The 25,763-nt window shown below is 43.8% G+C and overlaps 1 protein-coding gene and 1 long non-coding RNA gene across 3 annotated transcripts in view; one reads left to right on the forward strand and one right to left on the reverse strand.

The window, feature by feature from the left end:
* The window catches only part of LOC135918687 (endothelin-converting enzyme 1-like), a 45,940-nt gene extending 25,214 nt beyond the window's left edge, over positions 1-20,726 (reverse strand). For both annotated transcript variants that reach the window (XM_070540555.1, XM_070540554.1), the window contains exon 1: positions 20,469-20,726. In XM_070540555.1, the coding sequence (XP_070396656.1) occupies positions 20,469-20,709 (241 nt within the window). In that variant the 5' untranslated portion in view covers positions 20,710-20,726. The remainder of the gene's footprint in view (positions 1-20,468) is intronic.
* LOC139061079 (uncharacterized) lies at positions 883-10,929 on the forward strand. Its single transcript, XR_011515161.1, has 4 exons — positions 883-1,063; positions 2,466-2,507; positions 5,617-5,821; positions 8,503-10,929. It is a non-coding gene; the product is annotated as an uncharacterized lncRNA (long non-coding RNA).
* Positions 20,727-25,763: the final 5,037 nt, after the last annotated feature.

Here is a 25,763-nt window from a genome sequence, read left to right on the forward strand (position 1 = left end):
AAGAAACTCCATATTTATTTTGACCATCTGGGGTCCTTTAACCTGCACCAAATTTGGTGCAGGTTAAACGCACAGTACGCGGGCGTTTTTGCATTTCAGCCCCATCGAAATGCAGCCGCCGCCGCCGGCATTAGATTCCAAGCACTCGGGTTAGTAGCGCAACACCTCAGCCGCTATGCCACCACGGCGGGTGCGGCGGAGAAAGGAGTGAACATCGTTTTTACAGAGTAATTTAGCTTAGATGTTATCCGTTAGCGCGCTACAGAACGAAACGAAAAGCTTGGCGGATATGTACAACATGGTGCTCATATTTCACATGGAGGCCAAATTCTTCTCTGTGACCTAGACGGGGTGCTGGCGAATGTGTTGGGAATCTGCTCGGCCACCAAGCACAACCTGCGCTGCTATACGTTCTCGGTGACAACTCGCACAGCGCAGAAGCACACGCACAAATGTTTAAAGAATGGGACGACAGACCGCCTGCAGTTTGCCATGACGTCGAAATAAGAAGCACAAACAGCGACGTTTCTGTACTTTTGTGGTCAATAGTTCAGTTCGCATGGTTGCGGCACGCATTACTTTTTTTTTTTAAATACAAACGACGAAAACTGTGCGCGGAAACATTAGCACGGCGTTTGCGACGTTTGAATTTCGCGCCTTTTCCCGCGCATGCCATTAGCTCCGGCCGGTGCACTGCGTTACTGCGCCAAAGAAAGTAGTTCATCAAAGAAGTGAAGCAAAAAACTTTTATACACTTCCAAAGCGCTACAATTTTTCTGTAATAACATGACATTACAGAATTTGTTATCAAATGGTACAATTTATGATAATATAAGCGTGTATTTGTATGAGTGTACATGTATGATTGCGCGTTTGCGCTGTTGAGGCTTGTAGCATTCCGGCGTGATCGTGCATGCCGGTTGTGTGAAAACTTCCTGCGTTTTCTGCGTTCTTTGTGTGCTTCGCTGTGACATCTTTGGAATGTTCCTGCGTGTTGCTCGCTTTTTATGGGCTTGTTGCCTCGAAGATCGCCATGATCGCCTCCGACTCAGCGACATCAAAGGTGAGTTAGTGTTTCGAATTCCCCTTGTTCGTCCGCGCCGCAGGCGCGGACGAAGGGGAATTTCAGCGCCTGTGCGTGTTTTCCGTGCGCCTCTTTTCTAGTTTTCATTCCTAGCACTATCCTTTGGTTGTACCGCACTAGATTCGTGGTATATAACATGGAGCTTTGTCCTGGTTTAACTTTACACTCCGCTTGTGGTGACGTAAGGTAGCTATGTGGTGCCAGCTAAAACAGGGCATGTTGTACGCCATGATTTCTGATACGGTATTCGAGCTCCGATTGAGTTAGCCTTATTAATGAGCGCAAAACAATGCGACGTGAAACCATCCGATCTGTACTGTAATCGGAAGATATTTCGTTTGCGCCACGCTAGTACAAGACGTGGGAGCGAGCTTGTAGCGGCGTGGGGCGGTGGGATCGGCGAAAGTGTATTCTGTTGCGCTGAATTCCCTTCAGGAACGAGTGACTTCTATCTGACACGCCGTGCGGCCGATGTTCGCGCGATCGGAAAACACAGAGGAGGCTGTCGCGCAATAATAATAAAGAATTTGAAGGGTGTACATGTGATTCTATGCGATACGTGAGATACAATAGAGGGGGATGCCACAGAGTGCTGCGAAATCATCGAGTTATACGCCTTGCTAACCGCGTGTGTTTTGTTTTCCACCAGTTCGCGCGCATTCAGCTTTCTTTTTTCATCTTCGTTCGACGCCATCGAGTGCTTCGCCCCAAACGGCTTCGCGTAGGCGCTCATAGCATTCACGGAAAGGCAGATTTCATGTCACTCCAGGTCCTACAACATTCAAAATAACGTAATTTCGTGAAATTGCAGCTTTTCGCACTTCAGTAAGTGATTGATTTAACAAAATTTTAAAATCAGTAGAGGAACGAGATGCCTGGCATATCTGCTTTGTCGTCCCACTGGGTTTCGAGGCGGCATGTATACGTTATCGGCAACATAAACATCAATAATTAGCATTGTTTCTTGTGACCATAGAAGTAGCTAGTTATGTCGAAAAGCTAAGCTTGGAATAATGCATTGTCGAAAGAGCAGTTCTGTGAAATTCTTTCTTTGAGAGTAAGCAAAACTTCAGTAGCATCAGGTAGACGGGGAGTAAAAGAATGCAACACTGTGGTTTTATACGAAGGAGCATCCTTTAATATGTGGCCATAACCATTCAGTAGATGCATGGAAATAATTTTTAAAATAATAGAGGAATGTGAAATAAATTATTTGACAAGCTCACACTGCCATTGGCAAGAGCGGCCACACTTTAGTGTATTCAATGACTAGTCATTTGTATCCGTCTATTTATGTCAGCCTAATGGTCCATGTAGCTCTTTTGATTGTTGATTTTGCTGCATTGTGGCTTCACATTTTAATACTGACATCTTTTTTCAGATTCAAAATGAGCTGAGAGACACCCAAGCTGGAATGCTAAAGGTGAATTCGTTGGCCATCCATTCTGTAACGTCACCATGATCAAATGCAGTGATGCCGTGAAAATGTATTGCAGGAAGCAGAAAAAACAACATTGCTGATGCAACTGCAAGGCATTTGCTCCAGTGATCAATTGGTGCAGAGTGCCTTCATTAGGAGACATGGTGCCTTTAAGCACTCAGCTGAAAGACTGCAACTGCACCGGGACTGGGAGTGAATTTCAGTGTCACTTGTGAACATATTAAAGATAGAATGTGCCTTCTTCAGGGTATATGCTTGATATGGGAGGGGTGTTCAGAAACAGTGTGGACATTAGTGGTCTACGTGAGTGCACATCTTCCTAGTTTTACCTATGTCATGCAGCAGTGCACTGCTAGAGGTATCAAACCAGAGCAGCAGCACCCTTTGAGAAAGTTGGCTGAAGAACGAGCAGTGATCAAAGCTTTCTGCATTTCAAGGGCCAAATTCCAGAAAGATTGATGCCGAGCTGGACGGTGTGAAGTGCCGGTCACCACATACTGTAGCCAGCATGGCATGAATCTCCTTGGCATTATGCCTCGTTAGGATACAGAAATTGCATCACTGCTCATAAAAAAAAAATTGGAAATTGGGAGGTTGAGGGGAAGTGGCAGGGCTCCCCTCTGGAGTAGCCAGTGCATGCCCATTGCTATATTGATAATCCTACCTTAATGAGAACCAGTGATGCATGTTAACCTATTACGCAGCTAAGTGCATTCCTTGTTTTGTATTAAGGGGACACTAATGACACCTTAAATGAATTTAAAATAAAGCATCGTTTTAAATATCGACTTCTGTAAATTTCTTGGTAATTGCTTGATTATTAGAGAAAATAAAGCTCAGCGTTCAATTTTCTGAGTATCGCCCCAAAATCTTCGTGCTGACATCTCATTGTCACATCGTGGATTTCAAGTATTTTTACAAACTTGGGTTGTATTGTTTCAGTAAAAGTTCCTGACGGTTCTTATTTTAAGTTTTTGGAATACAATGAAGAACATCTTTATTTGTAAAAAAAAATTGCTGCACCTGAACAGACATCAAAATCCATGACGTCACAGCAAGCGGGTGTGGTAACTTCAAGGCAGCACTGCCACCAATCTTTCCTCTTGCTGCTTTTACAATTTACTCACCCTCTTGTCATGGTACGAGTGAATCTCTTGAATTGTAGGAAGGTCATTTACAGATACATCTAAAATAATTTTTCTCTTTAGTGCTTTCTTGCCATAGTTGCTTAGGGGTGTTGGCACAGCGCCGCTAAGCACGAGGTCACATGATCAAACAACCGCATTTTGATGGAGGTGAAATACAAAACTGCCCATGTACCTTGCAGCCTGATTTGGTAAAAATTAATCCAGAGTTCCCCACTATGGCGTGCTTAAAGCCTGTTTCACATGCAAGCGAAAATGCTTGCAAATCCTGCCGCCGCGCCGCAGAAATCAGTTTCGACGGTGGGAGCGGCAAGGTTCGGGCAAGTTGGAATTTCATCGCAGCGGCAGAGCGGCAGCACTGCTTCCGAACGACCCACCTCGACACGTGACCAGCGGAGGATTAGTGCTGGAAAGCCTGCGCATAGGATGATGTTTATTTACTTGGTACACGTGGTACAGGCAACATGCCAAGAGAGCTTTTCAACGAATTGTTAAATTGGTAAGCGCAGGATATGTATTTATAAAATAAAAATTTGAGAGGCAGAGACAAAGCTATGTTTATGTTGGTAGTCGCAAACTACCGAAACTGGCTGAAAGTCCTGTGTTTTATGCCAGCAACATTGCTATTCGCAGCAGCGGAAAATGCGCGGCGGCAATGCATATGAAACGAAACTTTGCGATAAGCTTTGCAGCGCCGCGTCGCTGTTCGCTCCATTCGCTGAATCGCTTGCATGTGAAACAAGCTTAAACATCAGATTGTCGTTTTGGCACTTAAAACGCCAAAATTTAATTAATTTAATTTTACTTTAGTGCTCCTTTAAGCGGTAGAATTCATGATCTCTGCAAAAACTCATGCTCAAAGTATTTTCCGTAAAGATTAAATAAACAGTAGATATAAGTGTCTATTTATATTTTGAATTCTGTGATACGTGATGACTATTAGTGGTACGAGACAGAATTGTAATACAATGTGTGACGGCACGATGATGCACATCGAGGAAATGACCGAGTCTCCCTAGAGGTCCCTGACATGGACATCAACTGACTGTCCACAAACTTCTGAGTTCACTCCGTGATCTTGTGCAGCCTGTGCGTTGCGAGTAGATTAATTTTATTGAGATTTAATTTACTGTCCTTGCGGCTTATGTACATTTCATACAGTGGAGTGGAATCTCGCATTACTTCTGGAGCACAGCAAGCGAACGTGATGTGTAGTGGTAATCTTAGTAATGATCGACAATCATGTCCCACTTCGAGCTCCTAATGCTGCTTGCCAACACAAGCAGCAGCATATGCTCAAGATAGCGTGAAAGAGATTCATTGAAAAGTGGCATATGCCCAGGGTCACATACCCAGTCACCCAAGCCTGTTCCAACGGTTGGTATTGAACTCTTCCCTCAACATAGCAGCCTAATCTCCCCATTAGACCATGGCTACATATGCACACAAATGGATGGGACAATCGAGACAAACACCTGAAAATATGAAGTATCCCAAGCATGGTAATCACAATAAATAGTACTAGATGTGCATTAGCGCAAGCTCTTGGGCCAGTTGGTGCATGATGAACTTGAAAAAGGGGGGTACCAGCAAAACAAAGGACGCGCACACATGGAAAAGGCGTTAGACAGGGACGAACGCTGGTCCGTCCCAATGTCCGTCCATGTCTAATGCCGTTTCCTTGTGTGCGTGTCATTTGTGTTTCGCTGGTGCTCCCCTTTTTCAAGTACTAGATGTTTGGATACGTTGGTTTATTTTTCTTGTTTGTGCTGGATTGTTTTTCTGAAACATGGGGCATCCAGACAGCATCAGAAGCTTGTAAGAAGTCAAGTTTAGCATTTTAGATTTGCAACAAGTACTTTTGTAATTGATTTGCAGTAGGGCTGTTGTGTGAATGTACTTGAAAGGCTTAAAACTGTTTTGCTAACATTTACTTAAACATGCAGGTTCACATACGCTGTAAGAGTGCACATTGAGAAGGTTATCCTGGCCCAGCTTACCATGGCCTGCCATGGTGGACCAGGAAAGTTTGCAAGGGCCTTGCTTCACCATGTGTTCACAGAGGAGGAGCTCATGGGCCATTTGGGCTTTGGAAATAACACCAAGGGGCAACAGAGGCTCTTGACCCCATCAGGGTCAGTGCTGTTATAGGCAAGTACCATACACCCTTTCCGGTTGCATTTTTACATTCACATTTCTTTTCTAAATTTATGAACTTGCCATTGGCATAACAAACGACTTTCATGTAGCCTGTGTGTGCAGTTGTGTGCTACAATAGCCTACCATTTGGAATGACTGTTCATATGATCTTGAGTGCCTAATGCCGCCATACTCAAATGCTTCCAAATTTAAAAGCTGCCTTCACTGCCGAAAGTTTTTAGCATCTCCACCAAATAAAATGAGCTGCATTTGTGCATTAGCAGTGCTACTTGGCTGTCATTGCAAGGAATAGTTGTCTGTGAAGCACGCTCCAAATCTGTTGGCATGGAGGACATGGTTAAGTAGCCTGAAAGTGTTAATACACGAATTGTGGAGAAGCTATGCTCAAGTGTGGTTACTGCTCAGCTCGAGCAGGAGCACGTTCACCAAATTGCAGAAATCAAAACAAAACAGCGCTCCATGTTCTGAGATGTGAAACAGTAGTTTCACCAATTTTAACAGACCACATCAAATCAAAGTTGCTCCTATCTTGAAGCAGGTCCATGTGATCCGAGACAGCAACCTTTCAGCGGAGGGAACCTGAGTGTTGTGGCAAGTTTCTTTTGGTAGTTTCAATCAAAGAAACAACAGGGACCGAGTTGCCAGCTTCACAGTCAACAGTACTATGTTTAGTGGATGCTTACTTATTCTAAGCACCTAACCTATGACTCGTATTTATTAACATGCACTGTATCACTTTGTATTCTAAGATAAGAAAAAAATATTTATGTGGCTTTTCCTCATATACTTCAATAAATGGAGAATAGGCTCTTGGGGCCTAATGTATAAAGCTTCTTACAGACCATCGGACATGTCCACTACTCCCATTCTGAAATTGTTAGAATTGTTTCCTGCTTCCTTACTTCACCTACCTGTTAACATGGTTATGAACCATTGCCAAGTAGATTATGGGCTTAAATTTATCAAAAAGATGAATGGGCTTTTCTGTCGCTCTTGTTTAGCCCGTTGAGGATCACATTTTGGGGAGAAATATGCCTCTAATTTAGGAGTTATATATCTTTTGTAGTGTGCACATATTCAAAACTTTCGACTTGAATAGTGTCCTATTCAATTTAGTCTTTGAATGGTCACTATTTGTAAATGTGAGTATTATTCTAATATTTCGAAACACCAATAAAACATGAGATTTGAGCCAAAGTACGGTAAATTTTCACCTCCAATAACATAGTATAGACGTAAAACGTAAGAACTTGTAAGAATAGCAGACCAGGCTACGTTACTAAAGTAGCTGTACTTTAGAGGCTGTACAGCAATCATTCATGCTTACTGAAGAGTCCTGTGCATGTGAAGAAACTTTTTGCTGCTCCATTTGTGCCTTTAATAAACAGCTCTTCATAACATAACAATGACAGAAACTTGCTAACTTTAAGAATACTAGTATGTGAACCTCATCTTACATTAATTGTGATATCAGCTGTTCATTATTCAGAAGCTATCCAATATTTGATTTGCTTCTGGCATTATTCGGTTCAGTCTCAAAAATCACTTTTCGCGCATCCTTAATATTGTTATTGCAGATTTAAGTTCTTCAGGGCGCCTTTCCGAGAAAATAAACTGGTAAATAATTTTTTAAAATAACAATAAAGTGGCAATACCATTTCAGTATTTGCAGTTTTACATGTTTTATTGTTTTATGCAGGATAAAGCAGCATAATTTTTTCTGTAATGAAACTTACGGAAACTTGTGGCAGCACTCCCAAATTAGTGCAATGACAGACACCAAGAAGCTAAGTGAAAAATCAGTTTGGGAGAAACCCAAGGAGCGACAGCACTATAAGAATATTTTCTAGAAGTCTCAGAAGGTTGCAGCACCTCCAGTGGGAGGCTAGGCAACACTTTGTTCTGAAAAGGCAAATTTTTTCAGAACGTTCCATCACAGTGACAGATGTATGGCAGTGAACCCTAAAAGGCTTAAAGAAGTCAGTCCTATGGCATATGGCTCTTAAAAGACAGCATTTCTTCGTATCTGTGACATTCTGCAAGTGTCATGCTAAGCAGTTTGGCGCACAACTACACGGAATCCTCATTATAACAGTAATTCAGTCGTTGAGGAAGAAAACATACTTCGCTGTAAGCAATGTCTTCTTTAATGTGGAAAGTCCTAAGTCATTGTAAGGCGAGAAGTACGTTCTGATTGCATGTGAACTCAGGAAACCTAACATCAAATGAAGCTACACTCAATTATAGTGACATGACACTATTGTATTTGGAGCATGGAAAAGCACAGTGAAGTGCTGCACATTTTAATTATGAAACTTACAAGAAATAATTTTAGTTGTCAGTTCAGGTTTATTTATGAACGACATGAATTTTTTTCGCCATTTTGTTTATCAGCAAGCAAAGTTCACATCTTTGACATTGAAGATATTCATAAAGTTATATTGCTACAGTGTTTTGTTCCTCTTTGCCCTTTCCTGCATTTGACACTTAGTGGAGTCCTGTGCCACACTAAATAAATTTAAATGGTCATGCTGTAAAGCTGTACCCATGGAAAATTGGAATAAAGCAACACAAATACATAAATCAATTTCATTGTAACAAGGGCATATTGCATGCCATTCTTTTGCATGTGGAAGTTGCTTTTTAAAACTTATTCTGGCTTGTTTTTGCAGGCTTCACGTGTCGCAAATTTCCTGGTACCAACATGCCCTATGAAAAGAACTCTGGCCTCGCTTCTCGCATGGGACCCTGCCCCTGAAGCAACTGCCCCTGCCCCTTCACCTCTGAAGAGCCCAAGTTGGACAGCTCAAACCAAAACACAAGTGTTGTGCTTTTGTAACTCGACATTTTTATGTTTTATGTTAGTCTCCTGAAGGGCCCAATTTGGATTTCTCAAATGAGCATACAAATGTTGTGCCTTCCTATGCCTTGACATTTTTATGTTAATTTTATTTATGTTAATTATGCTAGTCTCCTGAGAAGCCCACATTGGATTGCTCAATCCAGAATACAAGTGCTGTGCTTTGTTGTAGTTCACTACATTTTTATGTTAGTTTTTGATATGGTTCCAGTAAGGATAGTGTTTCCTTATTAATATATTTTTTAAGTAGCTTAAGTCATTTCATGCCAAACCACCCAACAATTTTCTCAAGAACTGTTCCATTATGGCAAACCATTTCAAGTTTGCTTGATTTTGAGTAGGTACAACGAGAAAATTTTTGAGAAAATTTGCTTTCATACATACTCTTAAGTAATTCCAGGGCAACCAACCAGCGTTTTTTTGGCCATCACAGATATAGTTGAAGCTCCGAACTCTTGCTCCCCATTTATTTTCCTTCACAAAAATTTTTTTGAATTTTGGCAAAAATTTATTGTTCTTGCCCAGCTAAGCTAGAAGCCACTGATACACGTTTCTTCTGAAAGGGAAATTGTATGATCCAGATATTCAGGTGGTGTTCATGCCAAGAGACTGAAGTGGTGTGACTGCCAAAATTTGCAGTTTGAATTTTCTTCTAACGTAGGGAAATACAGAAGGCACAAAATGAATATAAAATCAGACTGCTTGACTTGGGATAGCAGCAAAATATTTCAAGCCTTGGAGGTTCAGTTTATCAGCTAAAAAAACTGTAACGTTGAAATTTTTTGCAAGCTTCGTGTTGAAGGTAAAAAATTAGCTTTGGTGGTTGGCACAAAAGTATGTCACCCATCATTACACAGCCGTACATGTCTGCTATGCATGTGACATGAAACAAAAAGTGATTATTCTTTAAGTGCGATAAGGTATTTTTTATAATGTTCCTTTGAGGATCACACATACAGCATAAATATAGCATAAATATATGAAGCCATGTCATTTAGCAAGGAAAGGTTGTTAATATATTAGCCACAAGAACTACTCAACAAACTGACTTGTCTTTTTTATCATTACGAAGGCAGGTGACGTCAAGCGCTGCTGCTGCAGTCTCAGCTCGTATTTTTTTAACATGAACGCAAAAAGTGGTCGCCAATGGTGTCTGACCACATCAGACTGAACATGGCACATATGACTTTTATAGATGAGCATGTTCCAGCTCTGAAACAGTGGTAGCAAACAACACCACAAGAATTTGTTCATACTCATGTAGGTTTTCAGTCTTAATTATGAAGGTGTTTTCTACTTCCATCATCATTGGGCTTCAGGGAGCAGGGCACAAAATGTCCTGCTCCCTCTATGTTGCATTGCAATGCGACATGCCCTTTAGGATGCTTTGTATGAACAATATCAGTGCTCTTTATAGATTTATTGTCTACATAATAGCTGATATTTCTTTTTCTAAACTGCATGAAACATATCTTTTAGCACTGCAGGATTCCCTCACATATTTATTACGTACGAGGTCTGTTAGAAAAGTATTCGACCTTTTTTTGCGAACACCTGATGAATATGAAACAAGCGCGTTTTCATCAGCCGCCCTTGAACCTTTGTGCGCATGCATGAATTTTTTCCCACCTGCCAATAGCGTGAATTGCTGGGACGCAGCGTTTGAATGAGGTAGTACGGTGCGCTCGTCGGTTTTTTATCGCAAGGAAAATGGCAGAGCGACTGGAGCAGTGCTACTGCATCAAATTTTGACAGAAACTGGGCGACAGCCAAGTGGAAACCATCTGGAAGATTCAGAGTGCTTTCGGTGACTGTGCTATGAGCAGCACACAGATTATGGAGTGGTACAACCAGTTTAAAGACGGCCACACATCGGTGGAGAGCGAGCCACGCTCCAGTCGGCCATCAACATGCCGAAATGACCAGGTCATTGCCGAAGTGAACCCCGTGGTGATGCGGGACCGTCGTGTAACTATCCAAGAAATTGCGGAAGAGGTGGGCATCAGCACATTTTATCCACATTCCATTATCACCGAAGATTTGGCCATGAAGAGAGTTGCGCCAAAATTCGTTCACAAGCTGCTCATGGTGGAGCAAAAGCAACTTTGTGTTGAAGTCTCGCAGCCATGCTGAATTCCACAAACAGTGACCCCAACTTCATGAACACCATAATCACTTGTGACAAGTCTTGGGTGTATGTTTACGACCTGGAAACCAAATCCCAGTCGTTACAGTGGAAGCATTCCACGTCACCAACCAAAGACTGCTAAGTGCGCAGCAATGTCAAAGTGTTGCTGACTGCTTCCTTTGACTCCCGCAGTGTGGTACACCACGGATACACACCACAGGGTCAAACAATCACTAAAGACTACTACAGGGATGTCCTCCATGGCCTATGTGATGCTGTATGGAGCAAGATACCGAAGTTGTCAACAGGAAATTGGCACATCCTTCAAGACAATGTTTTTCTCGCACTTGATTCAGACTTTTTTGGCGAAAAACCAGACTCCTGTAGTTCGACAGGCTCCTTGCTCTCCTGATATGGCGGCCTGCAACTTCTGGCAGTTTCCCAAAATCAAGGGGCCATTGAAACAAGCACGATTTCAGACAAGAGAAGACATTATGGCTGCAACGACAGCTGAGCTAAAGTCCATTTGGAAAGAAGCCTTCTCGGAATGCTTCTAACAACGGCAGCACCGCTGGGAGAAGTGTCTGGATTCCCAAGGAGACTACATTGAGGGTGATTAGGTTTCCAACACTTCAGTTATGCCAGTTTTTTTTCTTCAGCCAAAGGTCGGATACTCTTCTAACAGACCTTGTATTGATATTTTATGTGCAATGGCTGTATGGTTTACCTGGCCCACACCAAACACAAGCCTCGTTGCATTAGAGCATGTGTCCCTTAGCAATAAAATGCAGACCCTAACACCGCTTATCTGTCATCTCTGCATACGAAGCCAGCTTTGTCGTCTGCATTCCCGGCCAGCAAGCTGTGCGCACATAAGAGAAAAGTCGGTGCTGACAAAATTTCAAAAAGGAATTTCTCGCTTTTAAAAATGACTTTTTTAACTTCACACATGCATAGCAGACATGTAGAGTTATCCAATAATGTATAACATTTTTTCGCCAACTACGAAGGCTGTTTTTTCCTTGAACATGAAGCTTCTTGCAAAAGATTACAATTTTTTTTTTACAGGCGATCAGCTGAACCTTCAGAGCTTCATATATTTTTCTGCTATACTATGTCACTTGGGCTACCATTCTGTATTTAATTTCTGTCCTGTGAATTTTTTCTTACGAAAAAAAAACTAACGGATTGCAATTTGACTCGTTTTTGCCGGTGCCAAAAGCAATTGAAGTATGCAAATATTTGAAAAATTGGCTATTTTGGCAGTTGCATCACTTCACTGTATTTCCACGCACACCATTTGAAGGCCTCGATCAATACAATGTGCATTTGAAAAAAAAGTATTTGAAGCATTTGAAAAAAAAATGAAAAGCTAGAGGACATTTGATGCCTCTAGCTCAGCTGAACAGGAAAACTAAACTGTCACCTAAAATGCTACAAAATATCTGGCAGAAATAAATAAAAGTGGGTAACAAGCTTTGAACTCTAGTAAACATATGGCAATGTTTCAGATTTATGTGCGGTGTGAAAAAAATGCTTGTCGATTCGGCATGGAATTGCATACCTGCAAGTGCATCTGTGCCATTTCCAGAGTTCAGTAAGAACAGCATTTTACATAACTTTGTAAAAATGGTTTATTGCTATCTAAAATACATGAGTAAAATTAATAGATATAAGTCGGCTTAAATTTAATATGCAACAAAACATCTCCAGTAATGGCAATGATGTGCCTTTCATGTTTGCATAAAACCATATCTTCTGAATTCTTTCGTTATTTTTTGTGGCAGCGAATAAAATTGAAATGGAACTCGCACAAGGAGTAACTTTGCTGTATTCCAGCACATCACTAATAGCTGTCTTTGTTTCATATGAAAATCTGAAGCAGTCAATATGAATAAGTTGCTTGATATGGAATTACCTGCGCAGCAACGTTATCATGGCAGAAAACACAACTGGATCATGCAACAGCAATGCGGCATAATAAACTGCTCCCATAGGCATCACTTATTGTGATTGCCATGTTTCAAAAGTATGTAAGGTTTACTGAAATTGGCACACACCATTCAACCAACAAATAAGGATTGTACAGTGATCCTTTTTCAGTTTTACAGATATTTAAGTTGTCTGCCAGGTAGCATAATTCTTGTTCTTGAGCTGGATTATTCAGAGGTGGACATTACTAGCACAAGAAATGGAAACATTAAACTGATTGTCATAAATTTATTAATTCACTTATAACATCACAGCACATATTTGTTTGCAAATTGTAGCCAGTGAGTTTGCAAGGCATTCACTTGAAATTAATTTCCAGGATGACACCAGTTTCGATATTTTTCCATAAATGTGAGAGAAATACATGGGCATTCCGGTTACTTTTGTGCTTCGATGCATAGCAGTGCATTTCTACAGCCAGTTTGATGGCATGTGTCTCGTTACAAGTGTCATTCTGGAAATTCATTCTAAGTGCATACACCTTGTAAAATTACCGGCTACAATTCATAAAAACTTTATTAGGAACTGAGTTCTTGTTAATCAGCTGACTATGGTGTCTTGTTTCTCATGCAAGTAATGTTTGGCACTCTGTATCTAGTATTATGTTAGCTGCAACAGTCAGTCTTCAATAAGTTCCATGAAACCACCCTGCATATCAGGTCTCAGTTGAGTGCTGTGGGCACAAGCAAATTGTGCCATGGTTATAGTACCACTGGCTACCTAATAGAGAAAGCAAGTACCTTTTTTGAGTGTTCTTATTTACAGTCATGTCAGTCTGCTTGTACATTTATTTATTTAGGCATTTATTTTTTTAAATTTATTTCTTTTGGGAAATGTGTTTGACTTGAGAGCCACACTGACTACATCTTCAGTATTCAATTTTGTTATGGTGTCAAGCTGCAGGAAGTTTGTACTGTGCGATAGTTTTTAAGAAGTTTCTGATCTCAAACTACAAATGGTTGTACATTTACAGAGATGTTTGGTTACAAATAAACAGTTCACCTAGAAAAATGGTTTTTGTCTGCATCAGTTCAGCACTTTTGATTTTTCGGAGGACCATTCACTCTGACAATTGAAAAAAGTGGCATAACAGTACTGCTAGCAGTTTTACAATATGGTTTATTACAGGCAATCTAGGAGCATGCTTTTGAGCCAAGGGTGACAGAGGTCTGCGGTACAAAATGCCTGTATTTAAATTTTATCCTTATCCTCTCACAGCAGACATGCCACCGTGACATCAAAGGTAATTATATGCAACATAGCTCAGCAGTATTTTAAGGTAAGTGCAGGTTTAAACTGCCAAATACCCAGTGGGGCAAAAAGGGCTTTCAACGTAATTGGTGTTGATGTTCAACAGATCTGCAACAATGATTCCATGGGCTTTCAATATTGACGAACTACACATTTCAACAATACCTCCATGGGCTTTCAATTTTGAGGCTCAACACATCTGCAACAATGCTTCAATGGGCTGTCAACATTGACAAACAACACATTTCAACAATACCTCAATGGGCTTTCAATTTTGAGCTTCAACAATGCTTCAATGGTCTTTCAACATTGACAAACTACACATTTCAACAATACCTCAATGGGCTTTCAACATTGACAAACAACACATCTTCAACACTGCTTCAATGGGCTTTCAAGAGGGAAATACACCATAGTTTCAACGATATGCCAACGATCTTTCAAATTGAGAGGCCACAATGATGTTTCGACAAAATGTCGGGGGCCAATTATCAACACTTGTCAACAATTTCCTCAATGATGTTTCAACAATTCGCCAATGATCTTTCAAGGTCATTTGTTGACGTTGACCAATGATATTTCAATAACCTTTCAACAATTTTTTTTGTAAGGGGAGGCCCAAGTTCTAATTGGGCATCATGAGAAGACCAGTTGGTTACAGTTGGACATCACTGGAGCTTGGTATGCCAAATGGTCCCAAATGAACCCAATTGAAAGTCGATGAGTAATTCCGCGAAACAACAGAATAGTTGATAATAATAATAGCACAATTATAATATTAGTTTTAATGCAAAATCTCTCTGTATCTTGGTGTGATCAATGGAGAGAAGCATTTAGCTTTCTCTCAAGTTAAATATTTATCTTGAAATTTTACCAATTTCTGATGAACCACTGCTTGGTCAACCACTTGGTCAACCAAATTTTGTTCACATATATAGTACCTCACATGCATCTCTCGTAGTGGTGACTGTTTGGTATGTCCGTGAAGACAATTGCCGTAGTGCACTGTTCATGTATGAGTGTGCTTCTTGGACGGAGTTTCAGGTATATCTGTGTCACATCAAGGTTACTGAGCATGTGTTGGTGGGCTAGTTGGTTAAGCATGATTACAAAAACGGCGCCGAATAAAACAACACACGAAGAAGGGAAACACGAGACAGCACGTAGGCGCACTAACAACTGAGTGTGTTATTTCTTGACATAGTAATATATAGCTGCTGTCAAAAAACAACAAGAACTAAACAGGGCAGTCATCTGCATCGCACAAGGAAGCGAAGATACAGAATAACATCTTAAGAGTCACTCTCAAGATACGCCTGTTCCTTTGTCGAAAGCGACACTGAGGCTTCACTGATACATTCAAGACCGCGCTTTTTTATATCAAGCGCTTCCAATATCTCCCTTGTGAGTTGATGGTCAGCTCTGTACAGAACACTGGTTCTATCGAAATATGGGATGCATTATTATGTCAAGAAATAAAACACTCAGTTGTTAGTGCGCCTACGTGCTGTCTCGTGTTTTCCTTCTTCGTGTGTTGTTTTATTCGGCGCCGTTTTTTGTAAACATCAAGGTTAGGGCCCATCTAGGCTTTCTTTTTTCCTTTCCTTTGATTTTCATGTTGGTCTCAAGCCTAATTTAGATATCAATTGGGTTCAATTGTGTTAAAAAAAGCAATTGGTTCAATTGGACCTGTTGGATTTTTGAATGGGTGTGCCAAAACACAATTGGACATATTCAATGTGTTTCAGTTGGAAATTTCCTACTCGTTTGAGCATTTTTTTTTTTACTGGGCGTGGCTACACGGCATATGCGTCATCCGGACATTACGGCCGCTGACATATAGCTTTTTAATACTAAAGTTCATTCTAACATGCTATTTTTTAAATAACTTTCTTAACTTCAAAGTCGCTAAAATGTCGTCAGTTTGTCTGTCGCGTCGCTAAAGAAAGTCACTGGTCGCTAAATAAAAAAATTGTCGCTAAACAAACAGTAAAGTCGCTAGATCTAGCGACGAAATTGCTAAAATGTCAATACTGGCCTAGAGTGTCTGTGTAATTACCATAGCAATAAAAGGGATTCAAGTTTGGTCTGCGAATGTTCATCTTTGATAGCAATTGCAGCAAACTATATTGACCATTGACTCTTTTCGCGGAGCAGTTTGTGCTAGTAAAATGAGATGGCGCCTTCGGCGCCGCGCCGCATGTGCTTGCTGCGGTGAAGCTAGGGAAACTATGGAGCATGCTTTATTAGAATGTGAAGACGTCTACCCAGCGGTCGATTTAGGCACCACTGGCCACCTTGAAGCCCTTGGGTCCAGCGAGAGCAGTGGAAAAGTAAACATGTCCGCAATAGGGATTAGTAAGAGGCGATTGGAGGATTGGTGGAATAAAAGTAGGGAAACGACATAAAACGGAGACGTAGAAAAGTACAGTTCGCAATAGGGGATCAGAAAATTTGGTTGTGGGAGTTTATAGTGTTTTTTTTCCTTTTCTGTTGTTTAACCTAGGTAGGACATTAGGCAGTATAATAGCAAGAGCTTGGTGGCGAAACCCACCGCCCCGTTCCAAAGGGGACGGTCATAACATCCATCCATCCATCCATCCATCCATCCATCCATCCATCCATCCATCCATCCATCCATCCATCCATCCATCCATCCATCCATCCATCCATCCGCACGTAGCCACAGCGTCAGCGCACGAATATGAAACCGTTACCGCTTCCGCCTTTCTTCTGTGCAATCAGCTGTCGGAAGTTCAACTGAGTCTTTGCTAATGCACTGTGCTGCAATCATATTGGCATAAATCGTGTGCATTGAAGACGTATGCAGCAGTTGTCTGCAAAAATATTGACTGCATGTTAAGGAATCGAATGAATCTGTGTGGCGAAGTTCGCGGACCGCTGCTGTAACTGCCCGTGCATGTTACCGTGCCACATTGAGATGTGCGGCTTTCCTCGAGGACGCAGAAATTTGCTCACCCGTCAGCGTTGGATCGCTAACCTTTAATGAAAGTGCTTCAGCCCCGGAACGTCGGCAAGAGTGAGTACCATTGGTTAAACAATGACGAAGTGAGTAGCGCCGCTTCCTGTCATAGTAAGTTCAAGCACAGTATCTACACATATCTACCTCAACTGACACGGAAACTTCCGCCCACTCTATCGCCAACGTATCAAGAATAAGTGAATGGCTGCACAGTTGAATGGGCGCGCATCATATACCTACAATAAATGACGGCCTACACTGATAGCGCATGGATGGTCAAAGCTGAATGTGGCGTGACGGTCCAGAAGAGTAGGCAAGTTACTCGCGATATTAAATCTTTCTTACAAGGTATTACAATGTACAAAACAGCTACGTTTCAAGCCTTGCGCGCGGCAGCACCAAATCTATCGGAACTAAGCTCACCCGCGAGCGATTAGACAGGAAATAATCAGATAGTGACTACACTGGGGAAAATTATTGAGTCAGGAATGTGACGTACAAGCCACGCTGCTTCAACATGTTAGCCAAATAAAGAACTGAGAGCGAAAAAAAAACTTATCCTGATTCAATTCAGGAGCGGAAAGTTCGGATAGCTTGGAGTACATATTTAGCCCCGCTTTTAGAACAAGCACCATATACGCTGCTCGCGCCGTTCGGACATATAGCTTAATCAGCTCCGAAAACGCTTTTGCGTGCTCTCTGGAGCTGTAGCCAAAGCATGTGTCACCGTCTATACGATATTTTCCGAAACAAAGGTTTGCTAAGCCGCACCGAAGTCATACACACCTATTGTAAACACAGAGGAAACGGAGGCTGTTGAGGCAAGCGATGGAGGCGTCACCACGTGATCAAACATGGCAGCGCCCACGGGATCGCTGCAGAAAGGGTCAATACACTGGATGCGGAGTATATATACTTCGGTCGCTGTTCTCTTTCGTGCGAGCCGACGCCACCGTGGCTCCGTGGCTGGGACTGAGTTTAATTTGGTCGCGTTCTGTGACTAGCCTCTACACGTGATATGCGCTATTCCTGAGTCCTTCCATCCTTCCATTTTTTTTAATTTGCAGATGAGCGTCAAGTTTCCCACCGTAAATCGCGCAGCTAGACTTTCCTTGAACGCACAAATCAACACTTACACTCTGATCGGGTCATGTTCCCATCTTGCCGGGTAGGAGTTAACGGCCGCTCATGTTTTAAACGCGCCGTTTTGAATGCATCAGTTGTCATGACAACCGTTCCCCGCTTGTAGCCATCGTTCCAATTTCTTTGATCGCAGAAGTATTTAAAACTAATCCACCCTCGTCTTTCTTTGCTGCGTTCAAACTTGTTCATCTTGCCAGCTAGCATCACTATCGGATTCATTAGTCTTGGCTTAAACGTCCAAAAGCAGAACTGGCAAGGTATCAATCAGTCAGTCAACCAATAACAGTAGGATGGCGTTGCTAATTGCAAGGAATCCTAGAGACCTAAAAATGCACTGACGACAATGGTTGTGCCTGAGCTCCACTTCTCGCCTGAATCAGGTGCTGCGCGTTCAGCGAGTTGTAAACCATGGCCTCTAAGTTATACTGCGAGTTTGACGACAACTTAAGAATTACGTGCGAACTGCGCCAACAAAACCGCACTACGCCTGCTCTATGTGCCTCCGAGAACAAAAAAAAAATGGCTGTGGCTTAGGTAAGGTTAAGCCCAGGATGCGAAGCATACTAGCCTTTATTTTAGTTGTTGAACCACTGTTTAGCCTGGTGAACTGCTGTTGCTTGGCTATATTTGGTTCGGCTAGACGAAGAAACAACTCATGCATTACTTCTTCGCCTTCAAGAGTGGAACGCGACAGCGTTCCCGTCGACCCGCCAAGGAGTGTAAGACAATGGGCTACAGGGCAGCGACTACGCGCCCCGCATTGGACGCGGTGAGCGTCGAGCAAAGCAGCGTTCGGCGCGGCAACGAAATGTGCGCCTGAGCAAGAGACGCACGCCTTAGAAACAGCGCGTTTCTAAGGCAACACCGCATTCACTAGAGGCGCTTTTGTACCGCTTTGAAGCGTTGTACTCGTGGCTCAGTGGTAGCGTCTCCGTCCCACACTCCGGAGACCCTGGTTCGATTCCCACCCAGCCCGTCTTGCAAGAGTTGAGCCAAAGCCACTTCTCCTCTGTCGTGACGTCACGGTGTCACGTGATTTCATGGTCACCGCCGCGCCTGAGGAGCTGGGTTGAGCCCTCGTAATATGCTTCGCATAAAAGATAGTTATTGAGGAACTCCGCCATTGAAGAAAGTTCGTCTCGATCGTCAACTCGCGGAAATGAGCGATGGTAATTGTCTGGCGCGTCTACACGTTATCTTTGAAAGTTAGAACCGGCAAAACTGTGCCTATTGGTAGCTTGAGCTAGCATAAGGTAAATATTTCTTTCGCTCGATTATATTACTTCGGTATCATTAACCACTCATGGCCGGCCAATCGGGCTGGTAACGCATAGGCGGGGCACCACTCGGACCACTGACGAAGTTCAGAAATGAAATAAATGGAGATTATATATAGAGTTCCTATATTGTATTAGGCTTGGGCCGGGATAATGTAACGCCTATTCTATCATATACTTTTTTTTCGCTCTTCGTCAGTGGTCCAACCGGCCTCTTTCTGTCCTCTTGTGTGTTTGCTGTGTGCGTCTTTTTTTTTGCTGGTTTTTTTCTTAAATCCAGGTGGTGCTCTGTAGTATAGTGTCGCCCCCTGTCAGATCTATGTGTCATCGCCTATGTATGTTTTGTAGTTGTTTAGCTAGATGGCGCACCCCCCCTTCTGTCATGCGACGAGCATTGGACCAATCGGGAGGCGTCATCTGGCGTGTGAACCCTTTATAAGCAATAAACAGCCGCCGGTCGGCGGAGTCTTCGTTCCGGTTTTCAACGGGAGCAGTTCGCTCCGCGTCTCCTTTACTGCGCCGGCGTTAGCCGGGCGTTCGCTGGTCGGGCCCCCCGCTTGCCTGCCGCTGCCGACACAACACGCTCCACCTATGTGCGTCATCAGCCCTGTCGGCTGGTCATGATCGGTTAGTGATGCCAAAGTAATATAATTGAGTGAAAGTAATCGCTACGTGAATTATAACGGCCCTGAGCATTTGAGCGGCGATTATCGAGGCGGGCCGGAGGACTGCCCCCCGCAGTCCCTCTTACGCGAACGCCTATTCAAACCGAAGTTTATTCATTAGGAATCCTTCGTTAAGGAATCGCTCGTTCGTACATGTAACTTGTTCGAGCCGACTAACCAGTAAAAACAGGAGCAACTTTAGGGATATGTTTTTATACCGCCTTTCCACAACACAGACGTATATTTATGGCCCCTTTCGCGAGAAAGGAGCCGCAGCTTCACTCTTTTGATGAAACATTCACAGCAGCTCTTTCGAATGGAACGGTCTTACGGACTTACGAGTGGGACGGTCTGCGAGGCTGCCTTCTGCGATTTCTGGGGGACCAGTCCGTGTCTGGTCCGTGCCAGCTCGCCCGGCCTGCTGTCTCGGTCCAGGCTTCGCAGGGCTTTTCCGGGATCCCCGTCCAGGGCTCCTGGGGGACTGCTTCCCGCTCGCGTGGCGAGAACTGGGACGTCCCTTGGCACTGGCGGTCCGCTTTGGTGACCTGGATGGACTTCGAGGCACCTTCGGCGACTCCATGGCGCTTGTGTTTCTTCTTTTCCTTCTACCTCTAGATATGCAAATCTGTCTCGAGGGCTGGAGACGCAGTGCGATATTGTTGTTGCCCTCGAGATCAGTGACACGTAACCATTGCTCGCGTATGGAATCTATAGATAATTTTTATAATCGTGTCGGTGGCTTTCTACTCATCGAAAACTGTGCCTAAAAATTCCGCTTCAAAATTTAGGATTGCCTTTAAGCACTACTGTTATACTCTCCCTTGGAGCGTCAGTATTGGGATGCAGCCACAGGAACGTTTGCCCAGCCATTTATAATTTACAATTTTTTTATATGGCACAAAAAAGCCCTGTTAATAGTTCTTAGTTTACACAATTGATTTACTTCTACTTCAATTAAAGAAATTCGAGGAGTAAAAGCCCAAATTCACAGTTTAAATCTTTCTAGTATGGTTATCCAAAATTTAACTTACTCATGTTTAAGTATATCCCTTATATTATGTATTTCAGTAACTTTTTCCTTTCTTTGTTTTTTTTTGTTGGTACCCTCATCAATGAAAATCTTATTAGAATATTGATCACTACTTTATCTCATGTATTGGCCGTGTACTTTTTCTTAAAATATATATTTATTTGAATTTTTTGTGTTATTTATTTATTAACTAATTTAGTTCATTTTTTTCAGTCGTATTACCACCCGATTTGCCACCCCATCCCATAGTGGGTTTGTGCCATTAATTGAGGCATCATCATCATCATCATAATCATCACTGCCATCATCATCATCATCATCATCAGCTAGTCCTGTGTATAAGATGATTTCAATAAGTAGGGAAGAACTTTCGAATAGAAAATCCGGTGAAAATTCGGTGACGCCGGAAAATCGAGCGGAAAATCCGGTGACGCCGTCGGCGCCAGCGTCGGCGGAGTTGTCCGTGAGCGAAAATTTCTGCCTATATTTAGGTATACGTGTATGCCACGCCTTTCTATATGACATCATATATGTATATGCGGGTTATTTTGCCACACCATTCTATCACTAAAGTTGCTCATACGTTCATACGCTTACATTCTTGACACGGTTATTCCTCGACGTGAAAGAAAACACCGACAGCGTGTGCCTTTTGTGTTAAATATCTTCAGACTTAAATATTTAAAGTGCGAAACAATAACAGAAACCTGAAAATGATGTAGTTTTCTTTTTGTGCGGCTGTTCACTACCTCCGGGTTCGGCCCACGCGAGAGGCCGCGTTACCAAAGAGCTCGTCTTCGAGCATAGCGTTCGCCATCAGCGTTTCCCGGTAATAAGTTGCAGCTACCGGGAAGCGTGAGAAGCAGTCAGGGATCTTTGAATGCTATCGGCGTTCCACATCTTAAAGGCGAAGCTTAAGCGTGCTCCAAAATTTTCCTTGTTCTAGACTATACAACGTCTGTAGACGAAACTCAGTAATGGCTATATTTCATTCGATCGATTGCGGTGCATATAGACCTCTGCACGGGTTATTGACAGGAGTTCTCTGAACACAATAAGAATGCAACATTTACAAGGTTTTCAATTCCACAGGTTATCTATGAATAGTTTGCATACCTCGCTAAAAAAATCTATAAATATTCTGTAGACTAAATATGTGTTAGCCAGGCTTCTGTCGTGTGTTTTGACATAAATGCGTAAACGACTTGATATAACTGTTGTTTTTCAGGCGTAACAACATATCACAGGGAGATGAAATTTCAACAAATAGCTGACAGACAACTGCCATTGGGAGCGGTACAACGCTTGCCTAGCAATAAATGCGTTTTTTTTTCTTTGTTAAAATGGGCCGATTAATCTTTCCGCGTTCTGCAACCATTCCTCTCTCTGCTACTGCTGCTGTACAGATATTAGAGCTTTCTGTCAAATAAGAGATGAATGAAGCGCGCGCTGACATCGTAGTATGATTTGCAACTAACATTGCACGTACTTTCCCGCTTGCTATGACGTTGTTCAGAAATTTCCATTCTGCTAGTGGATCAGGCTAACCGGGAGACCGGAGCACAAAAAACGCATCTTGGACTGCATGAATGATCTCCAAGTAACACAGCTGTGCATTTACCTTTAACTGCACCCCATAGTACCCCGTTCCTTTCCCTTCCTACTCAGATGGTAATTACCAAGAGGGGAAGTCGTACACGTGTATAGGAAATAAAAGGTTTCTACGACCAACACGTACCGCACCTTGTTCGTGCACTAAGGACCGAAAGAAAACCATCTGCGACATGCATGGATAGAAACCGTACAAGTTTGCAACTTCCTGAGTCGCAATCTTCATAACGTGATTAGTTAGGAGGCTTGAACCTGCTGTGTGCCCAACATTGATTGGGTTTGCGAGGATCTGCCGAAGGACATTTTGCAATCTGTCACTCGCTATTGAGGCGAATTAAAATGACATTTTCTTCCATCCTGCCCCGTGGGTTCTCCCAACCATCTGACTGTAGTTCGAGTGTCGCCCACCAGGTGGATCTTCGTTCGCAAGTCCTGTCGTTCCCGAGCAGCGCAGCAGCTGCGGCGCCTCATCGCCTGCCGTGTGCGCTGGGAGTCGTCGCACTTAAGTCGACCGCTGGGAACGCTGTAACGTCGCTGTCGGTACACAGACCGGCGTGTGGCGTAACGCCGGTTGACGCGCGGCCTCTTCTCTTTCTTTTATCGGCGCTGCCTTCGCGACCTTCTCGCGCCCCATCGCGGCGACGTCTGCGCTTTTTGTCTCGGAGAACATTGCACGGGGTAGTCCGCGGCGGACGTCTCGGTGAAAGGAAGCTTATAAAGCACGCGCCGCGCTCTCGCCCCGCTACTTGTAAGGCTCAAGCGCTGCCCCCCCCCTGCAGGCGGCCGTTGATTGTATCGGGCCATGTAACGAGCGCGGAGCGACAGGCATCCCGATTTCATTCGAAGTTGTCCGCGCCCCGGTTATTCGTCGACTTTGTCACGAAGCAAACGGTGCTCGATTAGCGTTCGAAATTGGTTGAAAGGGTCAGAGCAACATATGTCTCGCGCTGTCAGAGTTCTTAGTTACGCATCAAACCCGGCTGCGAAAGAGGCACACGGGGACGATCCCAGAGTGTTGAAAGCAGGCCTTGACCCATGGGGTCAAGGGTGGTCAAGCTCGAAGAATGTGCGATGTGGGCACCGTCTCTGTCGCAATCACCACAGCCAAACATGGGAACTCATAATATAAATCCCGTAATCTCAGATGTTCCCATGGTGGCACCGCCCCCCGTGCACCGCTCCAGTTTTTCAACAGCTTCTTCAAGACTCCAGGATGGCCAGACACGATAAAGAGTTATTGGTCTGGCAGTGGAACTGCAGAGGTATAGCCGGGAAAAAACCTGTCCTACAACAATACGTAAGAAACATCCAACCCAAACCCGATGTGATAATGCTTCAAGAAACCGTGGGCGCGTCGGCCAACATCCCGGGCTACCACGCCCTCGTCCCTAAATTCCAAAACGATAGGGGCATTGCCACACTAATCAGAAAGGGTCTTGTACCCATTGAACATGAGATTACAGGCCCGCAGGCCGAGCATATAATGATAGAAATTATTCCTAACAGAACGCAAAAGAATAGCATCTTCATATTGAACATATACAGTAGCCCATCCAAAAGACGGCAGCGTTTTCTCTTCCTGCTCAAAAAGGGAGCCGAGCTCGCCGGCCTGAACCCGCTAATAGTGGGTGGGGATTTCAACGCGCCGTGCCATGCCTGGGGATACGGCCACACCACAACCAAGGGCAAACAGTTATGGCAGGACTCGCAAGACTTGGGATACACGATCATCACGGATTCCAGCGCCCCAACGCGTATGGGCAATTCGGTTGCAAGAGATACCACACCGGACTTAACAATGGTCAAAAACATCGAGAGGGCTACCTGGAGAAACACCCTAGAAGACCTAGGTAGCGACCACATGATCATCGAGATCACGATCCCCCGAGCGGGAACCACCCTCCCAGTCAAAAGCTTCAAATGGACAGACTGGGACAAGTTTCGCAAGCACCGGGATATCCGGCAAGACGACGAGCCAATCGGTGACATTGACAGATGGATCGCAGACTTGACCAGGGATGTCGGGGAGGCCACGCAAACCATCACTCCCGATTTCCTGACGGAGAAGATGGACAGTCGCCTCGCCCACCTCTGGGAAGCCAAGAAATCCATAAAAACCCGATGGCAAGGCCAGCGGTTCAATCGAAAGCTGAGAAAAAAGATAGCCGACTTAAACAAACAAATCGAAGAGCACTGCAACACCTTGAGCAAGCAACAGTGGGACGAAGTCTGCAATGCCGCGGATGGCCAACTCCACAACGGAAATACGTGGCGACTGCTGAGGCACCTACTGGGCGAAACCCAGTGCAAATCCAAGCAAAGAGCCGACATGCACAGACTTCTGCACAAAGAAAAAGGGGCGGCGAGCGAGAAGCAAATCGTCATGAAACTCTGCGACAAATACCTCCCGCAACGACCGACGGTCGAGCACGGCCGGTACACTGGCAGTCCTTGTCCCAAGTTAGATGAAGACTTCAGTGAGGCGGAAATCAGAACGGCACTCCAAGGACTCAACAGCAAGTCAGCCCCAGGACCGGACAGGGTTAACAACAAAACGCTCAAAAACCTGGACGACAAATCTGTTACCAAACTCACGGGCTATATGAACAAGTGCTGGAGAGAAGGCCGCATCCCGGAGCAGTGGAAGAGGTCCAAGGCTATCCTCATACCCAAGCACGGAAAGCCGTTGAGTTTGGAGAACCTACGCCCAATCTCTCTCACGTCGTGCGTGGGTAAGGTCTTGGAACACGCCTTCCTGAACCGTATCAACAGCCATCTAGAAGAGACGGAAGCCTACCCCCACACCATGATAGGCTTCCGATCCCGCCTGTCCACGCAGGACGTCATGTTACAACTAAAGAACCAGATCCTCGACGACAACACAAGAAACACCAGAGCCATCCTAGGACTAGACCTGGAGAAAGCATTCGACAACGTCGCTCACGAGTCGATCCTTAAACAAGTGTCTAATCTGAACCTGGGGGAAAGGTCCT

Source organism: Dermacentor albipictus, chromosome 6, assembly GCF_038994185.2.
Source record: "Dermacentor albipictus isolate Rhodes 1998 colony chromosome 6, USDA_Dalb.pri_finalv2, whole genome shotgun sequence".
Lineage (NCBI taxonomy): Eukaryota > Metazoa > Arthropoda > Arachnida > Ixodida > Ixodidae > Dermacentor > Dermacentor albipictus.